The 20,864-nt window shown below is 39.5% G+C and overlaps 1 protein-coding gene across 4 annotated transcripts in view; it reads right to left on the bottom strand.

Annotated features, from left to right (window-relative positions):
• The window catches only part of insyn1 (inhibitory synaptic factor 1), a 56,427-nt gene extending 35,771 nt beyond the window's left edge, over positions 1 to 20,656 (bottom strand). For 2 of the 4 annotated variants that reach the window (XR_002061894.2, XM_025907369.1), the window contains exons 1-2: positions 19,629 to 19,863; positions 17,766 to 19,371 (exon numbers count right to left, since the gene is read on the bottom strand). Coding sequence is in view for 1 of the 4 variants with exons in the window: in XM_025907369.1 (XP_025763154.1) it covers positions 17,766 to 17,909 (144 nt within the window). In the remaining 3 variants the exon portion in view is untranslated. The other 2 variants (XR_003220164.1, XR_003220165.1) reach the window with 2 other exon arrangements.
• Positions 20,657 to 20,864: the final 208 nt, after the last annotated feature.

Raw genomic sequence — 20,864 nt, 5'->3', positions numbered from 1 at the left:
TATCACTAATTTTAAAGTGGTTCCAGTACCAGACTTGTCAGCACCAAATTGCTGATAAGCACCTAGACAACAGTAACGGGTATCTGTTAGGGTTAGAATGTTACATATTCAAGAAGACAATTTTTTCCAGCAGAAAGGTTCTAATTGATGACATTTTCTGCAGGTATCATTTTGGTGTTAAGCAGAATCCTTTCCTCTCTCTGACACACCACAGGCATCAAAGAGATGATGAATCATGGGCACAATTCAGATAAAGTCAACAATAATATTCTTCACATCTTAACAACTACTCCTTTTACAAAAATCTTTGAGAGTAAAAGGCCAGTAAAAATCTTTTTTTCCACAATAGTTACTTGGTCCAAAATGCTGCTACTCTGTTTTACACAAACGCAATGGCTTGTTAGGCTTATTGAATCAAGAGCAGGCTGACATGAAAAACCCCACCCCAAATAGCTTAAGCTTAGTGTGAGATGTCTAGACTAGTACCAATAAGAATGTCAGTGAGGAGTATCTATTGATAAAATCCTAGCAGTACGCAAATAGGACAAATGGAATAAATGCAAGAAAAAAGAAATCAGAGTATTCTATGTAATGTCAGAGCAGCCATAGCTTTTAGTCACTCATCTTTCTATTGTCACCCTGAACATGTCACTACTGCCAGATAGCAAAGGCATATCCTCATGCAATCACTGCAGTCCACCCAACTCATTAGCCTCCAGATATCCAGCACTGATCTCAGAAACTTACCGTTCTGCTGCGAGTAATGAAAGTGGCGATAAATGGAGAGCTATGTGGGGAGTGGGAGAAAGTGAAAAAAGAAAGAGCTTCCATCTATCAATTAAATGACAGGGGCCAGAGTGTATGTGGTGAATTAAGAGAATTCGATGGCCTATTTTTCCTCTCTCAATGGAAATCATCAACACTAAATACAGCAATAGCAGATGAAGGCAGGAAATCCAATAAAGTATAAAATAGATGGAAAATACAGCCGCTGGCTGCCGCAAAAGTTTATAGCAGGTTTGTCATGAGAAAAATTCTCTTCTGCTTTAAAACGAAGTCTCACTATAAGAAGTTGCTTAGACGCGGTGTGGTGCACCCACCTTTCATCAAATAAATGATGTTGCTAAATTGAACTGCTATGCCAGATTGTTTCTTTCTTTATTGTCCTCAATATTGTGAGCACACACCACCACCCACAAAGGCCAACATTTTCTCCAGCAGTTCTGAGCAATGAAACACTTCTGACAGTTATTTTGACAATGTGGTGTGAAAGGAGGGTAAGAAGTGGGTGGGTGGGCTGTGTGACAATGTTGTTAGCAGTGCCAGAGCTCCTTTTTCCTTCCTTCCTTGAAGCTTGTTTTCGCTTTTAGTGGTTCGATGCCCCTCAATGAGATGATACCTGAGGCAGCCTCCATTTGTTTGTTTTTGTCTTTCCTCTTTTTCTTTTTTAAGATCATCAAGCTGAAATGATCTGCTGCTTTTCCCTTTGTGTATCAACGATGAGTTACATGTATATTGAGAGTGCAAAATAAAATCCAGTACATTTATCTTTTTGGATCAGAGGTTAGTAAAAAAATCAAATAATTTGCAACCTCTGTATATCTTATTTAAATAAACTGTTCACAATGCCTGCACATATTATTTATTTAGTGGTAATTTTGTTCAGGAATGTGGTAGAATGCATTTTGAAGCCCCACATACAGATGGTGTGTTTTGATAGGCTATGTAGCTTAGTTTAGCTGTGAAACAAAGTTTATTCCTCAAGGATATCCACTCGTGTCCTAGAGTTAGAGATCAATAGTGTATCCTCTGCCTCCACTAGGCTCACTGATTTTTAAAAAAAGAAAAGGATGTATATTTGTGAAGTGAAAGTAGCTTTTATTGATCTTTATCCCTTTTTTGTGTCCAAGTGCATAAAATCTGATGCAATCAATGTAATTCATTTTAAGTAATTACTCAGATTGCAATTTTTGCAGCAAACAGCATGGCAGGTCAGATGATATGTATGAAAAAAATGTACGATGAATAGTATTAAGCCAAAAAAGATGTATTAAAAACTATTAACCCGTGTCAGTAATAGTAACCACCTCTACATTATCTATCATCCACCCACCATGATTATCTTATCTATTAAGACAGCCTCTATTCAGAAATGAGAAAAGCCATAGTTTATGGCTGGTTTGGTACTCCTTTCCACTTTGTGAGCACAAACTCATACATATGTATAGGCTTAGGCAGGCAGGAAGGCAGGAGTGGGCTGAGAACAGCATGAGGCTGTGTTTTGCACTGTGTATATCTAATTGCCTGACCACCAACAGTTATAGCCAGATTCAAATCCAACACTAAATGTTTCCTGAGCTGTTCCCTGCTTCCCAATCCCAAAGCCAATCTCCCTGGAGCCCCATGGTGGCGGGGCAAAGGCCCATCTACCTGTGGCGCATAGAGGCCGCAGTCAACCTTTAGCAATCTGTCAATCAGGCAGTGACTGTCAGAATGAATTTCGGCCCATCAAGCCCCTGCTACTTCTCCTGCAGAATTTGGCTTCAGAATCCTTTCCCAACTGCCAATGCTATGTCCATGCAATTAGACTGAGGAGAGGTAATGGTGTCGCCCTCCTCCAGGTGTCTGGATGGGCTGCATCTGGTCAAAAGAGGATAGGGATGTTGACAGAATGCAAATTTCTCAGAGGTGTACTTGTACAGGAGTGCCAGAAAGCCTTCATGTGGTTATGTCAAAGCAGCAATTTAAAAAAAAAAAAAAAAAAATCTTTTTTGCTCCAGGCATCAATTAGTGGAGTTAAAGAGCTTTGTGTGAGATTTACATTCACAGCTATGTTATGTACAAAGGTCATCCTGTCTCCTGCTTGTTTCAAAGCAGAACATTAAGAAAAAGTTTTAAAATTACAATCTTTAACATGTCTCTTACTCTTTTATTCACATATGAGGCCTGATGGTTAGATGCCTTTCCCTGAACTTCACTGACAATAAAGTAGAACTAAATGTAAGAGAGGTTTTTTTTTAATGTATTTAACACTTTGTAACTTTGTTATTAAAGAGTTAAGAATTAGGACCAAGTTATCTTTCTTTAATACATTTTAGAGCATCATAGTGACAGCTCAGCAAAGTTGGGCCTTTATCTTAAACAGAATGAGAGGGCACATTGATCAGAACAAATTTGTATGTTAAGTGCTGTATGTACTATATGCACTAATATTTTATAAATACGATATATTAAAAGGAAAAAAGGATCTCCAGTAAAAGTCATTGTGACTTTAAATGCTTTTTTTTAGTGTTTAGTGTTTGCATTGTCCTTTGTAATTTAGACGTACAGAAAACACAGATCCCTTTAAAGTGTGTGTGTGCTATCATAAATTTAGCCACTGGCAGCCCATTTAATATTTCCTCCATTTAGGTCATAGCAGATGTCATTGACTAAATGTAGACCACTGCTATTTATGGTTGTTACAAATGACTGTGCAAAGCATTAGTGACGCAAGACAGATGGATCCGATGCTTCTTGGGGGCAAAGGACTTGCGAATTCCAGTATCAGTTAAAATATAAGTAACATCTAAAAACAAACAAACAAGCAAGTGCACAGATGGGTAAAGAGAACCCTAGCAAATATGCTTTGATTAACAGCCTCTCTAGTTGTCAGAAGCTGGAATGACAGGTGTTAAATGGATAGCTGTTTATTTTTTTTCTTATTATTTTTTGAGCATCTGCAACTGACTTGCAATCATAGAATTATGGGATGAACTGCTGACCCTCTGGCTCATGCACCCCAAAGAGACACCCCCACCCTTTTTCAGAGCTGCGGCTCTGAAAAAGAACTGTTGTCTGCAGGCCAAGAGATAAGCCTTCGCTGTGTCTGTCTCTCTTTTCTTTTCCCCCCGTCTGTCTGTGGCTCCACCTCTCTCCTCTTCGATTTCACACTGCCGCCTTCTCCACTTCATCTCTTGATTTTTAGTCTGTAAATATTTTCTCTCCACACACAGACCCCTATACAGTCTGTTTTGGACGTCGGATGCCGTGCTGTTCTGTATCCTCATCTTCTTTGTTTTGTGCTGACAGATGCCTCCCCACTCAAAACCACCAATGGGTGACCTGTGTCTTCACCCTCACCTGACTCTGAAAGTCCTGACTTTGGGCAAACCACTCCATCAAGCTGCCCTCTTTGCAAAAATGAACAGCTGATTCTAGAAGTTATCATTTCAGCTATGACCTTAGCAGCCACTCCTGAGGTCATCAGTGCAGCTCAACTCTGCTTCATCATTCCTCACCTCCTCCTTACAATCCATATCAATGGCTCTAAAGCCAAACAAGGACGGCCTCTAAACATTAGGTCAATTAGTCACGTAGTTTGCCTTTTGGGAATTCACAGATGCACACAGAATTGGTAATAAACCTCAAGCTGCAGAATGAGCTTTATGATTTATGTGGTAGTACAAAAAAAATGTATGACAGTCATTCCAGTCATGATTGACCCTTAGTCCTTGATCACATGGATTGTAAGGCTTTTTTTTTTTTTTACACTGGTCCACACAATGATCATCATACTGTTTTAATGACTAAACTATAAATCTACCATTTTTATTTTCAAGAAATTCAAAGACAGCAGAATGGATTAAATATAGGATATAACATTTCTCCATCGTCATATGTCACCATAGCAGCAAGTGTGGTTTAGTAACTTAACACTTAACAAAACTCGTCCATATCTTCTTCCAGCCGAAAGGTCATTCTTAGTATCTCTACCAACCATCTGATTTCCATCTGTATTTGTATGTCTCACTAGAAGCCTCAAAACTGTGACTCATAGTTGAACTGAGGACAGCAGAGAGGGTCTACTTGTCAGGCTCTTCTTCTTTTTTTACATTCCTTACCACACACAGCATGTAAATATGGATTTTACTGTGTCAAAGTGAATGTGTTGTATGTGTTATGTGTGGCTTTACACCTGAGTTGGTGTTGATGAATATGAAATTGTCGTGCATAATGAATTCTCTAATGAAATGGCCACAGTTAACCATGGATTACTGTAGCAGGGTGGAGGGTTTGATTATATTTTGTGATGTATTTTCAGTCTAAGCTGAAAGAAAAAATTAAAGTACTAATTACACGAGGTCAGTACAGTCCTGCTAATCAGTCAGTCAGTCAAGCTTTAATGACAGGTATCAAGATGAACATCACATCAATAAAATCTTAAAGTGGCTTTTGTGTTTATTTTTTATCTTAAAATCAGTACACTTAGTCATCCACAAGACCTTAAAATGCAGCTGTTATTATTAAGGGTTCACTGTTTTTCTATTGGAGCATGCATAAGTGCATGGGTTACATCAGCCCATGCACTTAGCAACAATTTTTTCAGTTTAATATATAATATCTGGGAAAAATATTTTTAAATTACCTGAGTACCCAAGAGCACAAGATGATCTTATTGAATTTATGTTGTCATGTAAAACGTTTAGTTTGGGGATATTCTATGTACTACTAATCAGCATCTTCTCAGTGTTGTTTTAAAATTACTTAAGTCAGTAATCAATTACCATTAGCATGTATTCCTTTCTTTGTAAGTTATTTAATTTAAGATACCTCATTGAGTGATTATATGCCTAATATTCTCCAAATCCTTATTTCAGAGATGTTAAAATGCAGATGGTTTAAGTAATAACTTAGATAGCTGGATGGTCATGCAATTGATAATTACAAATCTAGCTAACGAGGCTGAAAGAGATTCATTTTAGGCATTTAGCATTTTAATCCCTAAATGGCTCTTTTTGTATATAATAGAGTCATTTTACAACAGAAAAGGCTTCCTAGAGATTTGAAAAAATTGTGATCACACAAGTGGCCATAAACAGTTTCTTTATGTGACACTACAACACAGCTATCACTTATTTCACACTGAAATGAAGCGCAGGATCATTTGAATCCTGCTCAGTGCAAGAGACAGAAGATATTTTCTATAAAAATGCATTAATGAGCGTTACTGTATCAAAAAGAGTCTATGAAATAAAAGTTGTTTATTTCTTGTCAATTCAAAACACATGACAGAATAAAAATGGCTTACAACCAATGATTACTGTGGCCAACTTTCTCAAAAAGGGGTTTTGTTGTCCTTTAGTGTATACGGTTTTATTTATATTCAAACATTTGACATAATGCAGACATTGGGTCTCTGGATCATTATTCTTACAAATGTAAGTTTTCTCGATGTCATGTAAAAAGGCTGAGGTTCAGTATTTGTACGATTTTATTAAAACTGTGTTCGGGATATAAACCACGGAAAAATGATATTTCTTTTAATCTTCCTGTTTCTTTAACCTCTTCCCAAGAATTAATACATTTTTTTTCACATAAAAAAATGTATGAAAATATATCATTGGCATAGCACAATTATGAAAATAGAGCAGACACATAATTGTTATTTTTAATCTATTTTTGCATAATCATAATTAGTATTTTTCCAGTGTTTATCTCTCTAATCAGAACCTTGTAACTTATGGTCCTCACAGCCCACACGAACCTGCAGCCCCCTCGCCAGATAAGATCCTTAAAAATAACAGCAGACTAAAGACTCATTATATTTTTACCCTCTTACACCTTGCTGCATTACATAAAAGTCAGTATTCTTCGTCATCTTATCACCATAAACCGCCAACTACACAGGTGACTGCGCAAATGACAAAAAAATTAATCACCCAAACAGTTTGTTGACAAGTTATGTCCCCTTCTGCTCTTAGCTGTGTGTCTGAATAATTAGCCTGTCCTCTCTGCTGTGCGTGTTTCATTTTTGCCTGCCCTGCATTAGATAGTGTGTTGTCATGCTATTGACAATGACAGTGGTGGCAGCCATCCATGCCGTGCTTCTGTCAGTGTGAGCTGCCAGTGCAAAGCAATGAGAGAAACAGAGTCAGAGGAAGGCTCCAAAAACACAGAGCTGCTTTTGAAGGCATTGAATTTAAAGAGATTTGAAGGTGCTGTTCTTTAGAATGACTGTAGTAAAATGTGTTAACATTACCAGCATTATGAGAAAGGCGAGATGTAATGACCTGCCATTACATCTTGCTTTTCAGAGAACAAAATGTTTCTTCTATCACAGAAGAGCTGAATTTATTCTGGAAGTATATCTCATTCTCATGGCCAACTTATTCACCTGCAGCCTCAGCACCTGCTCCACCAACACTTACTGGCACAAGCCTCAATCTATGTTGGATAGATGGCTTCCCTTTGGATACCATCCGCAACAAAACCTAATACCAGCTACCCAGTATGCAAGCCAACAACTAGCCACCTCGCCAAAACCGCTAAAGATGTAGTACACAAAGAAGTACAAAGAGAAAAAAAACACATTAATGTAGGAACGTAGAGTCATACACACAGAATCTCTTAAGTACTTGTTAATTCATTTGGCTCTCAGCATGCAAAAAGGCTCCCTGAGTGGACAGGTGCTATGCCTTGATGAAGATCTGTGTGTCATTCTGTTTTGCTTGGCTTGTTTTCTATATGAATGCTTAGATTTTGTGATTCATAGATTTAGTAAAGATGTCTATGAGGCAACTTTGCAGGATTCACTGTTTTTTGATGATTAATATGGTTGGCTCTGTAGTACTTGAAGCACAGTGTAGCTGGAGGGTAATGATATCATCCCAAAAACTGCACATCACTTAAGGTCAGTAGACATCTGCATTCTTTCTCATTGTGAAATACAAAATTTGACTTGCATACTAAGTGAAAACAAAAAATTGAGATTTATTTGATAAGAAGGTTCTGCATAGGTCCACAATGCAGATTAGCATAGCATCAGACATTGTAGGCCACCTGCTTAAATATTCAGACAGATCAACTCTTTACAATGTGAAGTAATTAATGACATTTAAATGTTAAATGGATCCTGGGCTAGTTGGCATTAATTAGGGGATTCAAAATAATCCCAGTAAGAGAATTTAATGTTATGGTATTTGTAGAGTTCCGATGCACACATTGCAAGGTGTGTTACCTTTGTATTTCCTATTATTCCCAAGAGTCTGTGATCTTGCAATCACAGAACCGAATGCAAATTCAGCTAATCCTATTTTCCACCACACACAGTTGTGTCAGTTTTATGCTGCATTTCCAAAACAGTAGAAACAAAATAAAAAAAAAATCTACTTGAAGTAAATGTTACAAGTCTTAAATTAAATTTCAACCTTACCAGACAAACTTAACTGGCCACTAAAATCCTAATCTAAAGAAAAACCTACTCCCAGACTGTGAAAAGCCCCTAACAAGCTCTTCTACTTCAAATTTAAACAAAGCATTTCCAAAGTGAGACAAACATCGACTAAAACCAACCATTTTAGGTAGGAACTTCATGAAAGAACCAAACAGGATGACACTAGGCATAAGCTTATCCCTCAAGAACATTTGCATTTCTAGTTAGCCGTTGGGGGAAATAAAGTAGCCGAGGTGTTTAAACATTAAAAAGGATAAGGGTGTTTCTCTGAGAACATTTTTCAAGATGTAATTTAATTTCCCTGCTGAGCAGACACTGAATTAAGAATTTAAACTAGTTTTTTTATAGTATTTGTAATCTGTTTGACTGTATATAGTACACCACATCTGCTCTGATTTGTACCAGTAAAAGAAACAGATCTTTGTTTATGTTCAAAAGAACATAAGGCCTATATTGCACAGTAACGTAGCATTTTTAAATTGTATAGTTTAGTGAGGAATTGTTTCTATTCTAAATACTCAGTTGCTAGAAATGGATCTGATAGTTTTGTTGAGGAAAAGCACATGGTGTCTCCAGTGACTTTTTACTTCCATAGTGTTCTCATGTTGCCTTGGCAAAATGCTTTTCAAGAGCCAAATTGAGACTTCGATAGGAGACATGCCTCTTTTATACACTCTGTTATCATCGTACTGAAGCGGTAATTTTTCTGCTGTCATTTATCCCCAGAAAATTCTCTACAGGTTCTGTACCTATATTCATCACATATCCAAAATTATTTTGTGTAATAGTAATGAAATTAAAAATATGCAATCTAAAAAACAAAAAAATAGTGGAAAAAATACACTTGAGTACATATTGTCAGAAATTTATGTTAGAATGGTAATAATGGTAATAAAACAGCCAGATTCAATATTAATGTATAAATCAATAACTTCCTTACAGAATAATTGACCATTTGTGTTTTGTGATACTAAAAACTGTACACGTTATCACATAAAGATGTTTATGGGATAATTGAGAATAAAACCTGGCTTTACCTTACCAGAGAACTTTCATCCTTCTTAAACTCACAAAGTGTAAATTCATCAACTATATAAAAGAGCGAAAGAAGTAAAGACAACACTGACTTGTCCCTGAATATGATAAAAGTTCCTTTATATAATTATTTTTTGTGCAAGACCTTATTTGTTTAATTGTGACAAATTACTGCCAAATTTTATAATCCTTTTTATTATGATTCATTTGAGTGATACAGTTAAGTGGGCTGTTGCTCGAGCACTTTACAATTAAAAACTTTGCTCAGTAAACTTTCCACTTTACAAAATGCTGCTTTTGGACTAATTAGTAAGTCAAGTAGGGATCTTCTTCTTGACTTACCTTGTTGCCACAGCAGCCATCTAACCCTAGCACCCTCCTCTATCATACCAATCCTCTGCACGTCCCTCTCTCACTAAATCCATGAATCTTTTCTGTGGTCTTCCTCTTTTCCTTCTCCCTGGCATCTCTCCCTCTTCTGTACATGACCAAACCATCTCAGTCTTGTCTCCAGAACTGGGTTTCCAAATTGCTCAACCTGAGCTGTCCCTCTGATATTTGTACACTTGATAAAATCAGGTTAGATAGCTTTACAAACTAATAGCTGATACTGATTAAAAATAAAACACCCAATTGCATTGTCACAGCTGCATCCTGGCTCTATATTGTAAACAACACATTTTTAATTATACTAAGACAGTGTGCAACATTACACATGCCAAGCCAGAATTAGAAGTGAGTCATACTGTTGTAACTTGTCACACAGTTTCTGGCAGGATTTTCTAACATGCATAACAAAATACCAGATGCACAATAATTTTCCTATGGTGGAAATATCAGAAATGCTGAATATCAATAGCACTAAAACACCTGTTGTGTGTTATCTGAAAGAACCTGTTTGGCGTTATGTGTCAGGACGGACGTGTAAAAACTTGAGCCCTTAAAAGGCTTTAGAAGTGGTCCAGTTGCTTAGTAGTGTGCCATCTAACTTGAGCTATTTCTGCTGGTGAAAACTGAACAATCTCATTCGAAACTGGGTTGATTTATGATGCATCACAGACTATGGCTAAAAATAAAAGGAATGACAAAAAAAGCCTCCTGATGATCCCTCAGTATAACACAGTTCCAAAGATTGTAGCTGGATTAAGCTGCACCGCTGGTGAGTGGGTTGGCCCATGCTGCCCTGAGCGTTTTTACAGGCAATGGAAATAAAGAAAAATATAGCGCCTCTTCAAAATCTGATCATAATAGTAATCGGTTTATTTTGCATTATATGTATCTCAACAGTTATAAAATCACATATCCACACCTTAGTAAAACACAATCTGATGGCCTAATGGAGAGAAAGCTGTCCCTCTGCGTACAGTATGCTTTGACACAATGAAATGATGTAGCTATTCTTGGAGGCTGCTTGTGCACTTCGATGGATGCCATTTTTCACACCATTAACTACAGTCTACTGGTTTTATTCACAGCACAGAGATAGGCCAAAACAATCCTAAACACGCCCACGAACGAGCACAATTGCAACAATTGATCTAAGCTGTTCCACCCAGTCTGTCGCAATTCTGTGCAGCAGGAGAAACCATTATCTCCATCCGCCCGTCATCTCTCCCTTTCTCTCTCTTTTTTCCCCTCAGTATTTCTTTGCTTTGCCTGTAACACCCTTTTTTCATCCTGTTTGACTCTATCCTTGCCTTGGGACAAGCAAAAGGGTTTGTGGCTGAATCACAAAGTACAAACATGCATGGTAAAAATTTTCACTGCTTTATCTGTAACTAGCCCACAGTAGGTGTGTTAGCTGATAAAAATCAATGAACACAACAAGCACAATTTTTGGAGTGTTTATCTCAGCAGAGGTCTAACCTAAAGCCCTCATTACAGTCTGTGCTGAGTGCAGGGTTCACGGAGGGAGGCAGAGCTCAAAGGGCCACCTAATCCAGTGGGTCTTACAGGCACGATGGGCTAGTCAATATGCTGGGCCTGCATCCGAAAGAATGCTGGAGCTCCACAGCAGAGCTAGGTAAAAGAGTCTCTGGGGAATGCTTTGCGTGGTGCAGTTTTTATTCTTTCCACAGCTCTCAAGGTTAGATGCTGTTTAAGTCTTAACACATTGTTTACCACTAGTCCTTTCCTTCTTTGATCCCCTTGCAGTCCTCAAAACCGCTTACTTTTAAATAGTGTGATCATGGAATAAAAATAAAAATAAAAGGTAATGTCCTTTTATTAAAGCAGTGATCTTTTTGTCACTTGTTAATAACTGTGGACATATCAGAATTCATTTAAAATCAGCCAATCAACAGATGATCTGGTTTTTCACTTTGAATCCCAAAGAGCAATTTCTTCAGTCCTGAGAATAATTGAACCCCTGCTTCCTTCCAGGAATGGACAAACTCATGGGGAGCTCAGCTCAAGGCAGCAACACAGATGTGGAGATGGCAGGGTGTTCTGAATTCAGCCCGAAAAAAAAGGTACCTGCTTTTTCTTGTTTTCCTGAGCAAGGAGAACTCTGCTGGAGGCACGTCACCAAGTTTAATTTAGGAATTTAATTTGCACGCACAAAAGAGGTCAGTCAAGGAAGAACAAATTGACAGACACAGCAGGCGGGTACTTGTCATTTCTTCCAAATGGCTTTTAATAAGATGAAACACTTTGGCCCAGGTATGTCAGGTTGAAGGGCACTTTTCTCTCTGTGTGTTTTTAAGCTTTTACTGTTGGCCACTGAGTATCGTTGACCTGCAAGGAGCAGCTGGTCGGCATGTTCGCATGTCAGAGACTTGGCCCGACCCTGCCTCAATCTAAAGTAAATGGATTCTGTAGTGGAGAACAGGCTGGGCCATCCTCAGTGGAGATCACTGGGCTGTGGTTAACTGGGCAGTAAAACCCACAATGCAGTAAGCCAAGTCGAAATGGTTGTTTTGTGGAAAATGATACATCAGAACACAGCTTTGTGACTTATTACATTGTAATTTCTTATTGTAGGCGTCCGTTTGGACAAACAAAATGAATCCCATTCACATGCCAAGTTGATTAGTTATCATGAGTATTAATAGAAATAGACAGTTTTTTTTGGTTTTTGCTCTGTAGTAAGTCCAGCGTGATGGCATGTATGTCTTAGAAAAACATTTTAGTTATTATCCTGAATTTTCCCAAGATTTCATTTATCATTACGGCTATATTTTTAAATTTGCTGTAAAGATATTTCATTAGACACATGTCAATTGGGGTCAGATCTAAAATTTGGAAATAAATGGAACTTTATTACATCACTCTGCAGTGGCCCATTTTCCACATGGGGATTTCCTAATACCATTGCTATGCCCTTAAATTTTGCAAATATTCTCTTGTAATAGGCTCAACAATGTTATGGTATGAGAGTGTGTTTACCACTGTCCTCTATATTGTTCTACTCACTGAGTTAAAGTGCTAGTGATTACAAGAGCCACTCTCATGGTTAAATGTTGAAGTGTTCTTGCTAAGCAGTTTTCTGCTCCCTGCTCTGCTCAGCAGCAGCAGTAGCAGCAGCAGCAGGGGAGGGAACAGAGTGAGGAGAGGATATGGCTTCTTCTTCTAAAAAAAAAGAAAAAAAAAGGCCCTTTGATTTTGGTTTGAGTCTCCCTTAGGCTGCCTCTGGGTTTGGAACAGATTTCATTCAGCGCTGAGCATGGTAGCTTCAGCAGAGGGGCACTGTGCCCCCACCCCCACTTCGACATGGATGTGTCATAACTGGTTTCAGACTTGATCAGGAGACACAACTGGCTTGTTGGCTTGGCAGATGGCTCTGAGGCTGAGGCCAGGTGCTTGGTTACCTCACTATCCACACCAGGCTTTAATAACATGGCATTTACGTATGCCTTGCACATGAAAACAATATAGTAGCCTTCCCGATCAGATAATTTACATGGCAGTTTTCTTTGACAGACTCCATTTTAGCACAGATGTCTTGATTTGACAACCAGGCCAGAGGGATCATGCAGATGGTATTGGGTGATGAATAGAAATTAAATAGACCACCCATTTGTGCCGCATGCATCTGCCATTTAGAGGCGAACTTGGCTTGTTGAGCACAAGTTCTCTTGTTAAAACACCAGCAAAAATTAAAAGCAAAAGATGCAGGTGCTAATCACAAGAAAAAAAGGTGATGACTGCTTTTTGTTGTTGTTTTTGTTTGTTTTTGGTCACTTGGTGCCTTTAATGACACACTGAAATCTCTATTATATAATTCTGAAACGGCTTAGTGACCAGTCCCATTAATGGAACTGTTACTCAATACATCATCGCTGGGGGAAAAAAAAGCTGACATTTGGAGTACACAGATTTCACCTGACGCTTGCCTTTTGTTGCTGCCTCTATCCTCCTCCTTCAGGGTAGTAAGTCGCTCTTAAGCATTACATGAGCATATGCATACAACTACCAAAAGGCTGACTGATCGAAGCCAGTTCTCTGATGTCTTATGCTTCTGATAATTGCCTTTTTTTTTTCTAGCTTATATTATCTCCTCTCTTCCTGATTAGCTTCCTGTGTTTAAATATCTTGAGAGGAGCACAGGCATGAAGTATTTTCTGCTCTTGCTATCATATAGCATAAAACCCATGTTCACATAATAACAGCCCATCATTTGTATTTGCTTCAATATAATTTGCCAAAACCTTTTACGTTAGTTGATGCCACTGGTGCTTTTTTATTAGTCCTTTATCTATCCAGGTAAAAAAATCTCATTTCCAAGAGTGACTCATGGCAACAAAAGTCAAAATACATGTACCACATAAGTGCATAACATTTAAAACAAATATAATACACTTTTCCTGTGCCTCATTTTTATTTCTGTAGCACTTCATTAAATTCTTTTAATTTTAATCTCCAATTTCCCAATTTTTCCAATAACCATCACGGGTTCACTCTAACATTTGCATTTCTATATTTGCCTTTTTTTTTTTTTAATTTTTATTTGAGCAAAAGTAAGAACTCAATAACTTTCAGAGGTTACTTTGCATTCTGTTTGCTGCCATTTTTGCAAAAAGTCCAAGGTTGACATGATATCTAAATGAATTATTTCCTCTAGTCTCGCCACTCCTGCCAGTATTATTACTACAAATGGAGTAGTTTATCAGTATATTACCTTCCAATGTCCTTCCTTTAGGTCCTTTTCATTTTACCTGTCATGGAGCCTTAATGGGATTCACAAGTAAGACAGGCTGCAGTTGACAGTAATAGGCTTTTGAAGGGAGCAATCTTGAAAAACTACCCGTGCTCCATGTTACATTTTTCTTCAACATGTGAGGAAGATTTGCTGCCTGAGACATTGCTGCAGCATGGAAAGGAAAACCTTGATATTTTACAGTCTTCCAATTTCAAGATTCGTACCATAATCACATTTTTATGTACACTAGGATTATTCAGAATTTATATTGGATAAGTTCACGATTATGTTAGAAGGTGCATATGGGTAGTTTTAGTAGTATTATCATAATCGGTTATATTTATGTGAGTATATAACCATATGGCATGGTTTCCTAAAATGTTTAACACAAAATATGAGGAACTATATATATTGTTCTGTGTGCAGCTGGCATTCAGATCAAGCTTTATCAAACCAGTCAGGTACTGTGGTGCTTTTTCACCGGCTGCCATGTTATTTAATTTGTATGAATTAAAGGTGATTGTAGTGTTAATGTTTGAGCCAAATGACTAGCGTGGAGAAGATATCCGTGTATTGTGTGAAGATTTTGCAGAAGCACGCCTTTATATGAAAATTTGCTAGAGATTGCTTTTTAATTTAGCAATCGTTGAGTCTTTCCTGAAAGTTTCCTGAAGCAGCTCCATCTTTGTGAAATTTTTTTCCAGAAATATTTTGTTTTCATAACAAATAAAAAAAAGTAAATCTGAATGGCATGCAGTCACTATACTGTACAATTGCATAATACGGATTTGCATTAAACTTGGTGAGTTCATTTAGGCTGTATAGGTGCTCAAACTCTAGCAACAATTGTGAACCTATATTTGCTGTCATTTAAGATGTTGAGCACATCCTCTGTTGAAAGAATGCTTATTGATGGGAATGGTGAGGTCTGAAAGTCAAAACCAGTAAGACCCAAAAGTGACCCCATGTTAAGTCTTTTTCTCTCTTTATGAGAAATGGTAGTCACTCGTGGGAAGACTGAGTGAAGGTGAAGAAAAGCACTGAGTCATTTTTAAACTGTGCCTTATTTTCCTAGCTTATAACAGCACATTGACTGGGTTTAGTGTTTAAACAGCAATTTAATGGATGTTTATTTGTGCCAATTATCTAGTGTTATATTGAGTTGAGAACCTAGATAGTGATGACGTCTCTTGATGGAAGGCTACAATTCTGCAGTGATACATATTTAAAAAAAATCTATATTGTTCACAAAGAGATTCCCCTTTTATATGAGTATTGAAAGTGTTATCCTTTTTACTTTAATCGACTAAAAACGCAGAGGATACATTATTTAACTGTAGGTACATAATGCTCTAAAATCCAGACAGTATAATTAGAAAACCTCCCAAAAGTAAGTGTTTTAATTCATGTGACATTTAACGTCATTGACTAAATGATCTAAATTGAACACTGCAGGCAATATGGAGGAAAAGAAAATTAAATGTAAGTAGATTTTTTTTTTTGGCAACATGACTAATAATGTGTTAAAATTAGATGTTTTAATCGCGTCTTGGTTTCAGCTTTTGACCAGCTGGCACAGTGACATGGTACATATGTGATCTTGAGCTTTGAAAGCGGTACCGTGAAGTAAGTTTAGTAACACACTCGTAGGTTCCCAATATCTGGGCAGCTTTTTCCTTTAGAATGTCAGCTTTAACTCCTCAGAGCTCTATCTTCAGTTCCCCAAAGACCTTGTGGGTGATAATCAGTCATTACCGCTCCTCCACTGAGTTATTTATTTCACTACATTCACACTGCAATTCATCATTTATTTATATGACAGTTGTTGTCTATTATAGTGTTCCTTTCATGTGGCCAAGAATGAGAGATTTTATGGAACATTAGGCTTCCATGCATCTGATAGCACTACACTGATTCTATTTCTCCATTTCCCTTTGATACAGACTCCCACCCCAAAGGTCAGTTAATTGTAGGATATTTATACCAGTATCACAGTTGCTACTTCAGTTAATATGATTCCTTAACCATTTTAATATGTGGGAATGTGCTCTTCCAATAAAAAATGACATTTGAGCCACTTTGCAGAGCCTTCTCTAATGGGGTCTGGGATAAGAATGGTAATATGCACTGGAGCTGGCAGAGGCACAGCCTGTGTTTTTGTTTATAAATAGCTCCAGCCAGCATTATTCCACTTGCAGTTGTCCCATAACCATCAATCACTTCTGCTCATGGGCCGACTTCTCTTGTTCACCAGAGAGAAGGTGCACTGCAAGCGGTGCCCTTGCACCTCCAACTGTGCAAGTACATAAAGTAGAGCGTAGTGAGTAGGACAGAGCTGGGAGTCAGGGAGAATGTGGGGGGAAAGGTTCCTGTGGGGTGATGAACTAAGTTATGATAGCCACCCACACCCCTCCTTCTTCGGGTGATTATATGCACCAACATCCACCATTTTGCCTTTTTAACACATTTAGACACACGTGTCGATCCCAGAAGCAGGTGGGAGGCTAATCATGTCATGAGCTTGGAGGATATGGAATGGGTCGGACAAAACTGTTTACTCAGGTTTCATTTGTCTCTGTCTATATCTGCCTTCATCTCTTCCTGCAGAAGAGCTTTGCAAGAAGAGCTCACATCTTTGAGGACACTGCAGGGGGAAGATCCTAAAGAGATTTTGTACTTTCCCACATAAACAGATGTACTACTGATTATCAAACATCACGCAGATTTTTTTTAAGTCTACGTGGTTGTACGTGCATATAACAACACACACAGTGTCTCTTTGAAGATCCTTGTTCAGACCTTGTGGTGTATACACACACACTCACACACACACACACACACACACACACACTAAAATGCACATATTACAGTGTTACCATGGCAGTTTCAAAAATACAGTAAGAATCCAGCTGATTCTTAACAAAATGGTTATGTAACTATTGCGGCGCTAAGTCATGTATCTTATCTAAGCCTGTGTCTGTATTTCCTTTCAGCCTGGCTTTGCTGCTTTTCAGCGGCTCTTCACATCTACTGTACCTCCCACAAGACACCAGTGAACACATGAAGGACATTTGTAATTGCCCATAAGCAACTGTGTTCTTGTGGGCTTATTGTAAGAGCAGAAAAGCCTTGGTGTGGTTGTAATAAACAACATTCTTTTGTTACAAACACACAGAAAAGTTAGATCTCATCACTGTCAAATCTTAATCAATATCTCTATGCTAGAAAAAGAATTTTACACTTAATTTAATGCAGCTTACAAGAGAAGCACGCCCACCTTGCAGCCATTGTCATCTCCCTGCCTGCTTTTCTTCCTTACTATAGTCCTCTGTAAATGAAAAAGCCTGATATTTGTAAACTTATTTTGATGCTCACCTCCCGGAGTTCCTTGGCCACATCCTTGAGCTCTTTGAGAATTCCTTCCAGCTGATCAATCACCATCTTCATGTGGCTGCGGATGCGTTCTCTCGGGCTGGGGGTCTCAGAGGTGTCCCGGGCCGGAGCTCTGCTGAGGGACATCCTTTACAGGGTGACGTGGAGCCAGTGGCCAACAGGCTGAGGGCGTGGGGGAGCCGAGTCGGGGTCCATGTCTTTGGCTACAAGGAGCCTCAGTGCTACTGATCCGAACAGGGGCCCCGGCCACGCAGGGAGACCTCAACATCTTAAAAGCACCTCGGCAGCCAAAACACCTTGCCTCGCCAGCACTCTCGGCACAGGGTCACACTCTGGCATCCATGCCTTCTTGAAGACACTTCCAAAAATGAAGAGAAAAGGAGCATGGGAAAAGTCAAATGCTGTAAATCCATCGAAAAAGAAGAGGGAAAATTCATGGGCTAAAGCTGGTATGAAACTCTTACATAATCATGTTGAGCCAACTCATCTCATGTGTCAGTGTATATATTTGAAATTGTTCTCAAGGAGATGCTATTTAAAATGCCTGTCTATACAGGGAAAAGACTTTTTCTTTCTTCCATTTGTCCTGAACACTCTTTTTTACGTGTAAAACACAGTGGCATAATGGCAGGCTAACATACAAAAGTGAAAACAGGGAAAGGGTTCACGATAACCTTTTTGAAATAGAAAAATAAAACTCCCAGCAGTGGCTCGATTCTCAAAATGATCGTGTTCGATTTTATTGGTAGCGGGCCAAGATTTGCCTTCTAAAAATAGTCCATTACTGAGGGCTACTGTTTAAAAGACAGAAAGGACAGCTCCTGTTTAAAAAAGGGAATATTCCTCTGTCAAGTGCAGTGTAACCTCCTCCGAGGAAAAAAGACTCTCAGTAGAAACTCACATCAAAATAAACTCTGCTTCTCATCCATTTTCTTTGCAGTTGATGACCTAATCATGTTGTCCTTCATTTCTTGTCCATGACAGGGAGAAATGTAAGAGTGGGTCTTTTCACACAGTGTCAAATCTCCCCCAAAATGCAGGGCTCATTCCAGGTGGCGTGGGATCAAAATGAATTGATTTCTAAGCCAGTGCAGTGTGACTTTCGATGCGAATTTGTGGAGGCATAACAAAAAACTCATTGTGCCAATGAGACACAGTAACAAGCTGACTTGAAGGCAAATGAGCACCTTCCTCTGGAATTTCGGAGATAGCTTGTCTTATGTAAAAATGTTTTTGAAGTCCTCTTGCAAAAGACTGACCCACAGCAGTCCACAGGGGTGTGCCCAAAAACCAAAGGAGCAGAAAGAGAAAAGGATTCTCTCGTCTCCTTCAGTTGTTGCTAAGGGAACCCGGTCTGCCTGCTTGTGCTGTGATTGGATAATTATTTTACTTCTTATCCGTGTAATGTATGTTTTCTCTGTGGACTCTTTTCAGAGAGGCAGAGAGCTCCGTGCCATCCAGCAGGACAAGATAAATCCCATGAAAGCTTCCCAAAGGAGCCCCAGAGAACAAGCAGGGGGGAGAGCTTCTCGCCAAATCCAGGGCGATGCCACTGCCACAGGGTATGCTGGCCAATCACACATGGCACCTGGTCATACAGGAAGGAAAGCAATCACTTATTCGTTCATGTCTCATCTTCCTTTCTTTTTTAAAGCTTGCTCTAAATCATAGCAGCATGAAAAGCAGCATCAGTCGGGTGAATAAGACTCAGATATGGTCAGGGATTAACTGCGTTGATTATTTCTTGCTTCTGTTAAAATGCATCTCGTACTTCAGCAGCACTTGCCTCACCTCCACACGCTCACACACGCTCACACACATCCGCTGGGACGCACACCTACTCACCTTTTCTGTGCATCACTTTGCTGTTGCTATGCCCAGAGCTTACTGTCCAGGCACAGCAGAATCACTGAAGCTACACACAACCTGCTGGTTCTTTAGAAGTCCCTCTGTCGCACACACCAACATCTTCTCTCCTTCTTGCTGTTCTCACTCCCTCTTTTTCGTCTCTGTCTTACACACGCAGACACACTCCCTCTCTCCCTTACACACACACACAGAGTTCTCCCCCCCTCCTCCCGTACTTACTGTCTTGACAGAGGGAGAAGCTTCTATTAGCAGGGTTATTTCACTCTGAGGCTGTGGCTCATCAGAGGAGGAGTAGAAGTGGAGGATGAAGCTGTGGAGGAGGAGGAGGCAGGAGGCATGAGATGGGAACGATGAATGGCCCTGATAGCACTCTGAGAAGGGAGAGCGGACGCTGAAGATGACTAAGAGCCAGAGTGGCAAGAAGAGCCCCTGCTTCGGATTGTGATGCTGCTGCGGCCGCTACCATCACTCAGATAGCTATGCTGCCGTAACACACCACCCGTCATCCCCTTCAGCATTCGCCTACATCGGGAGGCAGCAGACAGATCAACTGAGCTGCTACTGTGAAAAAGGAGCTGTGTGATTCTTATGACAGCCTCTCCCTCTTTGTCTATCGGCCTGGTTTGTCTCTCTCTGCCTCTCTCTCACACTTCCCTCTCTTTCTGTCACTCTTTCTCCGTCCCTGTCCCTCTGCCCCTACGCCCTCACTGTGTCCTCGCTCACTGCCGGATGAAGGGAAGCTGATGCCAGAGTTTATCGTTGGGCTCAGGCTCCTGCCAGCACCACTCGGCTCTTCTGCTTGGCTCTGTGGAGGAGGGGCTTGGTGCTTTAAAGGCACAGTGTATCACACAGTCCCTCCTCTGCCTCCCTCCTGTCCTGTCTTCTCCTCTCTACTGGTGTCGACACTCCCTCACTATCTCCTCTCACACTGCCTATCTAGCCTTTGTCACAGTTCTGTCGAGGGTGTTATCTCTCTTAAATCAAGATGAAGTCTTCCTCTGCTGCCAGACAAGCAGTCTCCAGGGACAGGGTGTCCAAAGAACCCTGGCTGTTGCATCATTAATATACAAAGCAGGTTGGTGTTTGATGACCTCATCTCGCTGAGAGACAAAAATAGGAAGGGAGGACCAGGCTGACTTTTTTTTTCCTCCCTTGTCCTCTTTATCAAAATTTATATTTCTACACAATGCATAGCCATACGTAACACAACCA

The sequence above is a fragment of the Oreochromis niloticus genome, linkage group LG1, assembly GCF_001858045.2.
Source record: "Oreochromis niloticus isolate F11D_XX linkage group LG1, O_niloticus_UMD_NMBU, whole genome shotgun sequence".
In the NCBI taxonomy this organism is placed as follows: domain Eukaryota; kingdom Metazoa; phylum Chordata; class Actinopteri; order Cichliformes; family Cichlidae; genus Oreochromis; species Oreochromis niloticus.
Note: the sequence above shows the minus strand (reverse complement) of the source record. Positions and strands in the feature narration are given on the sequence as shown.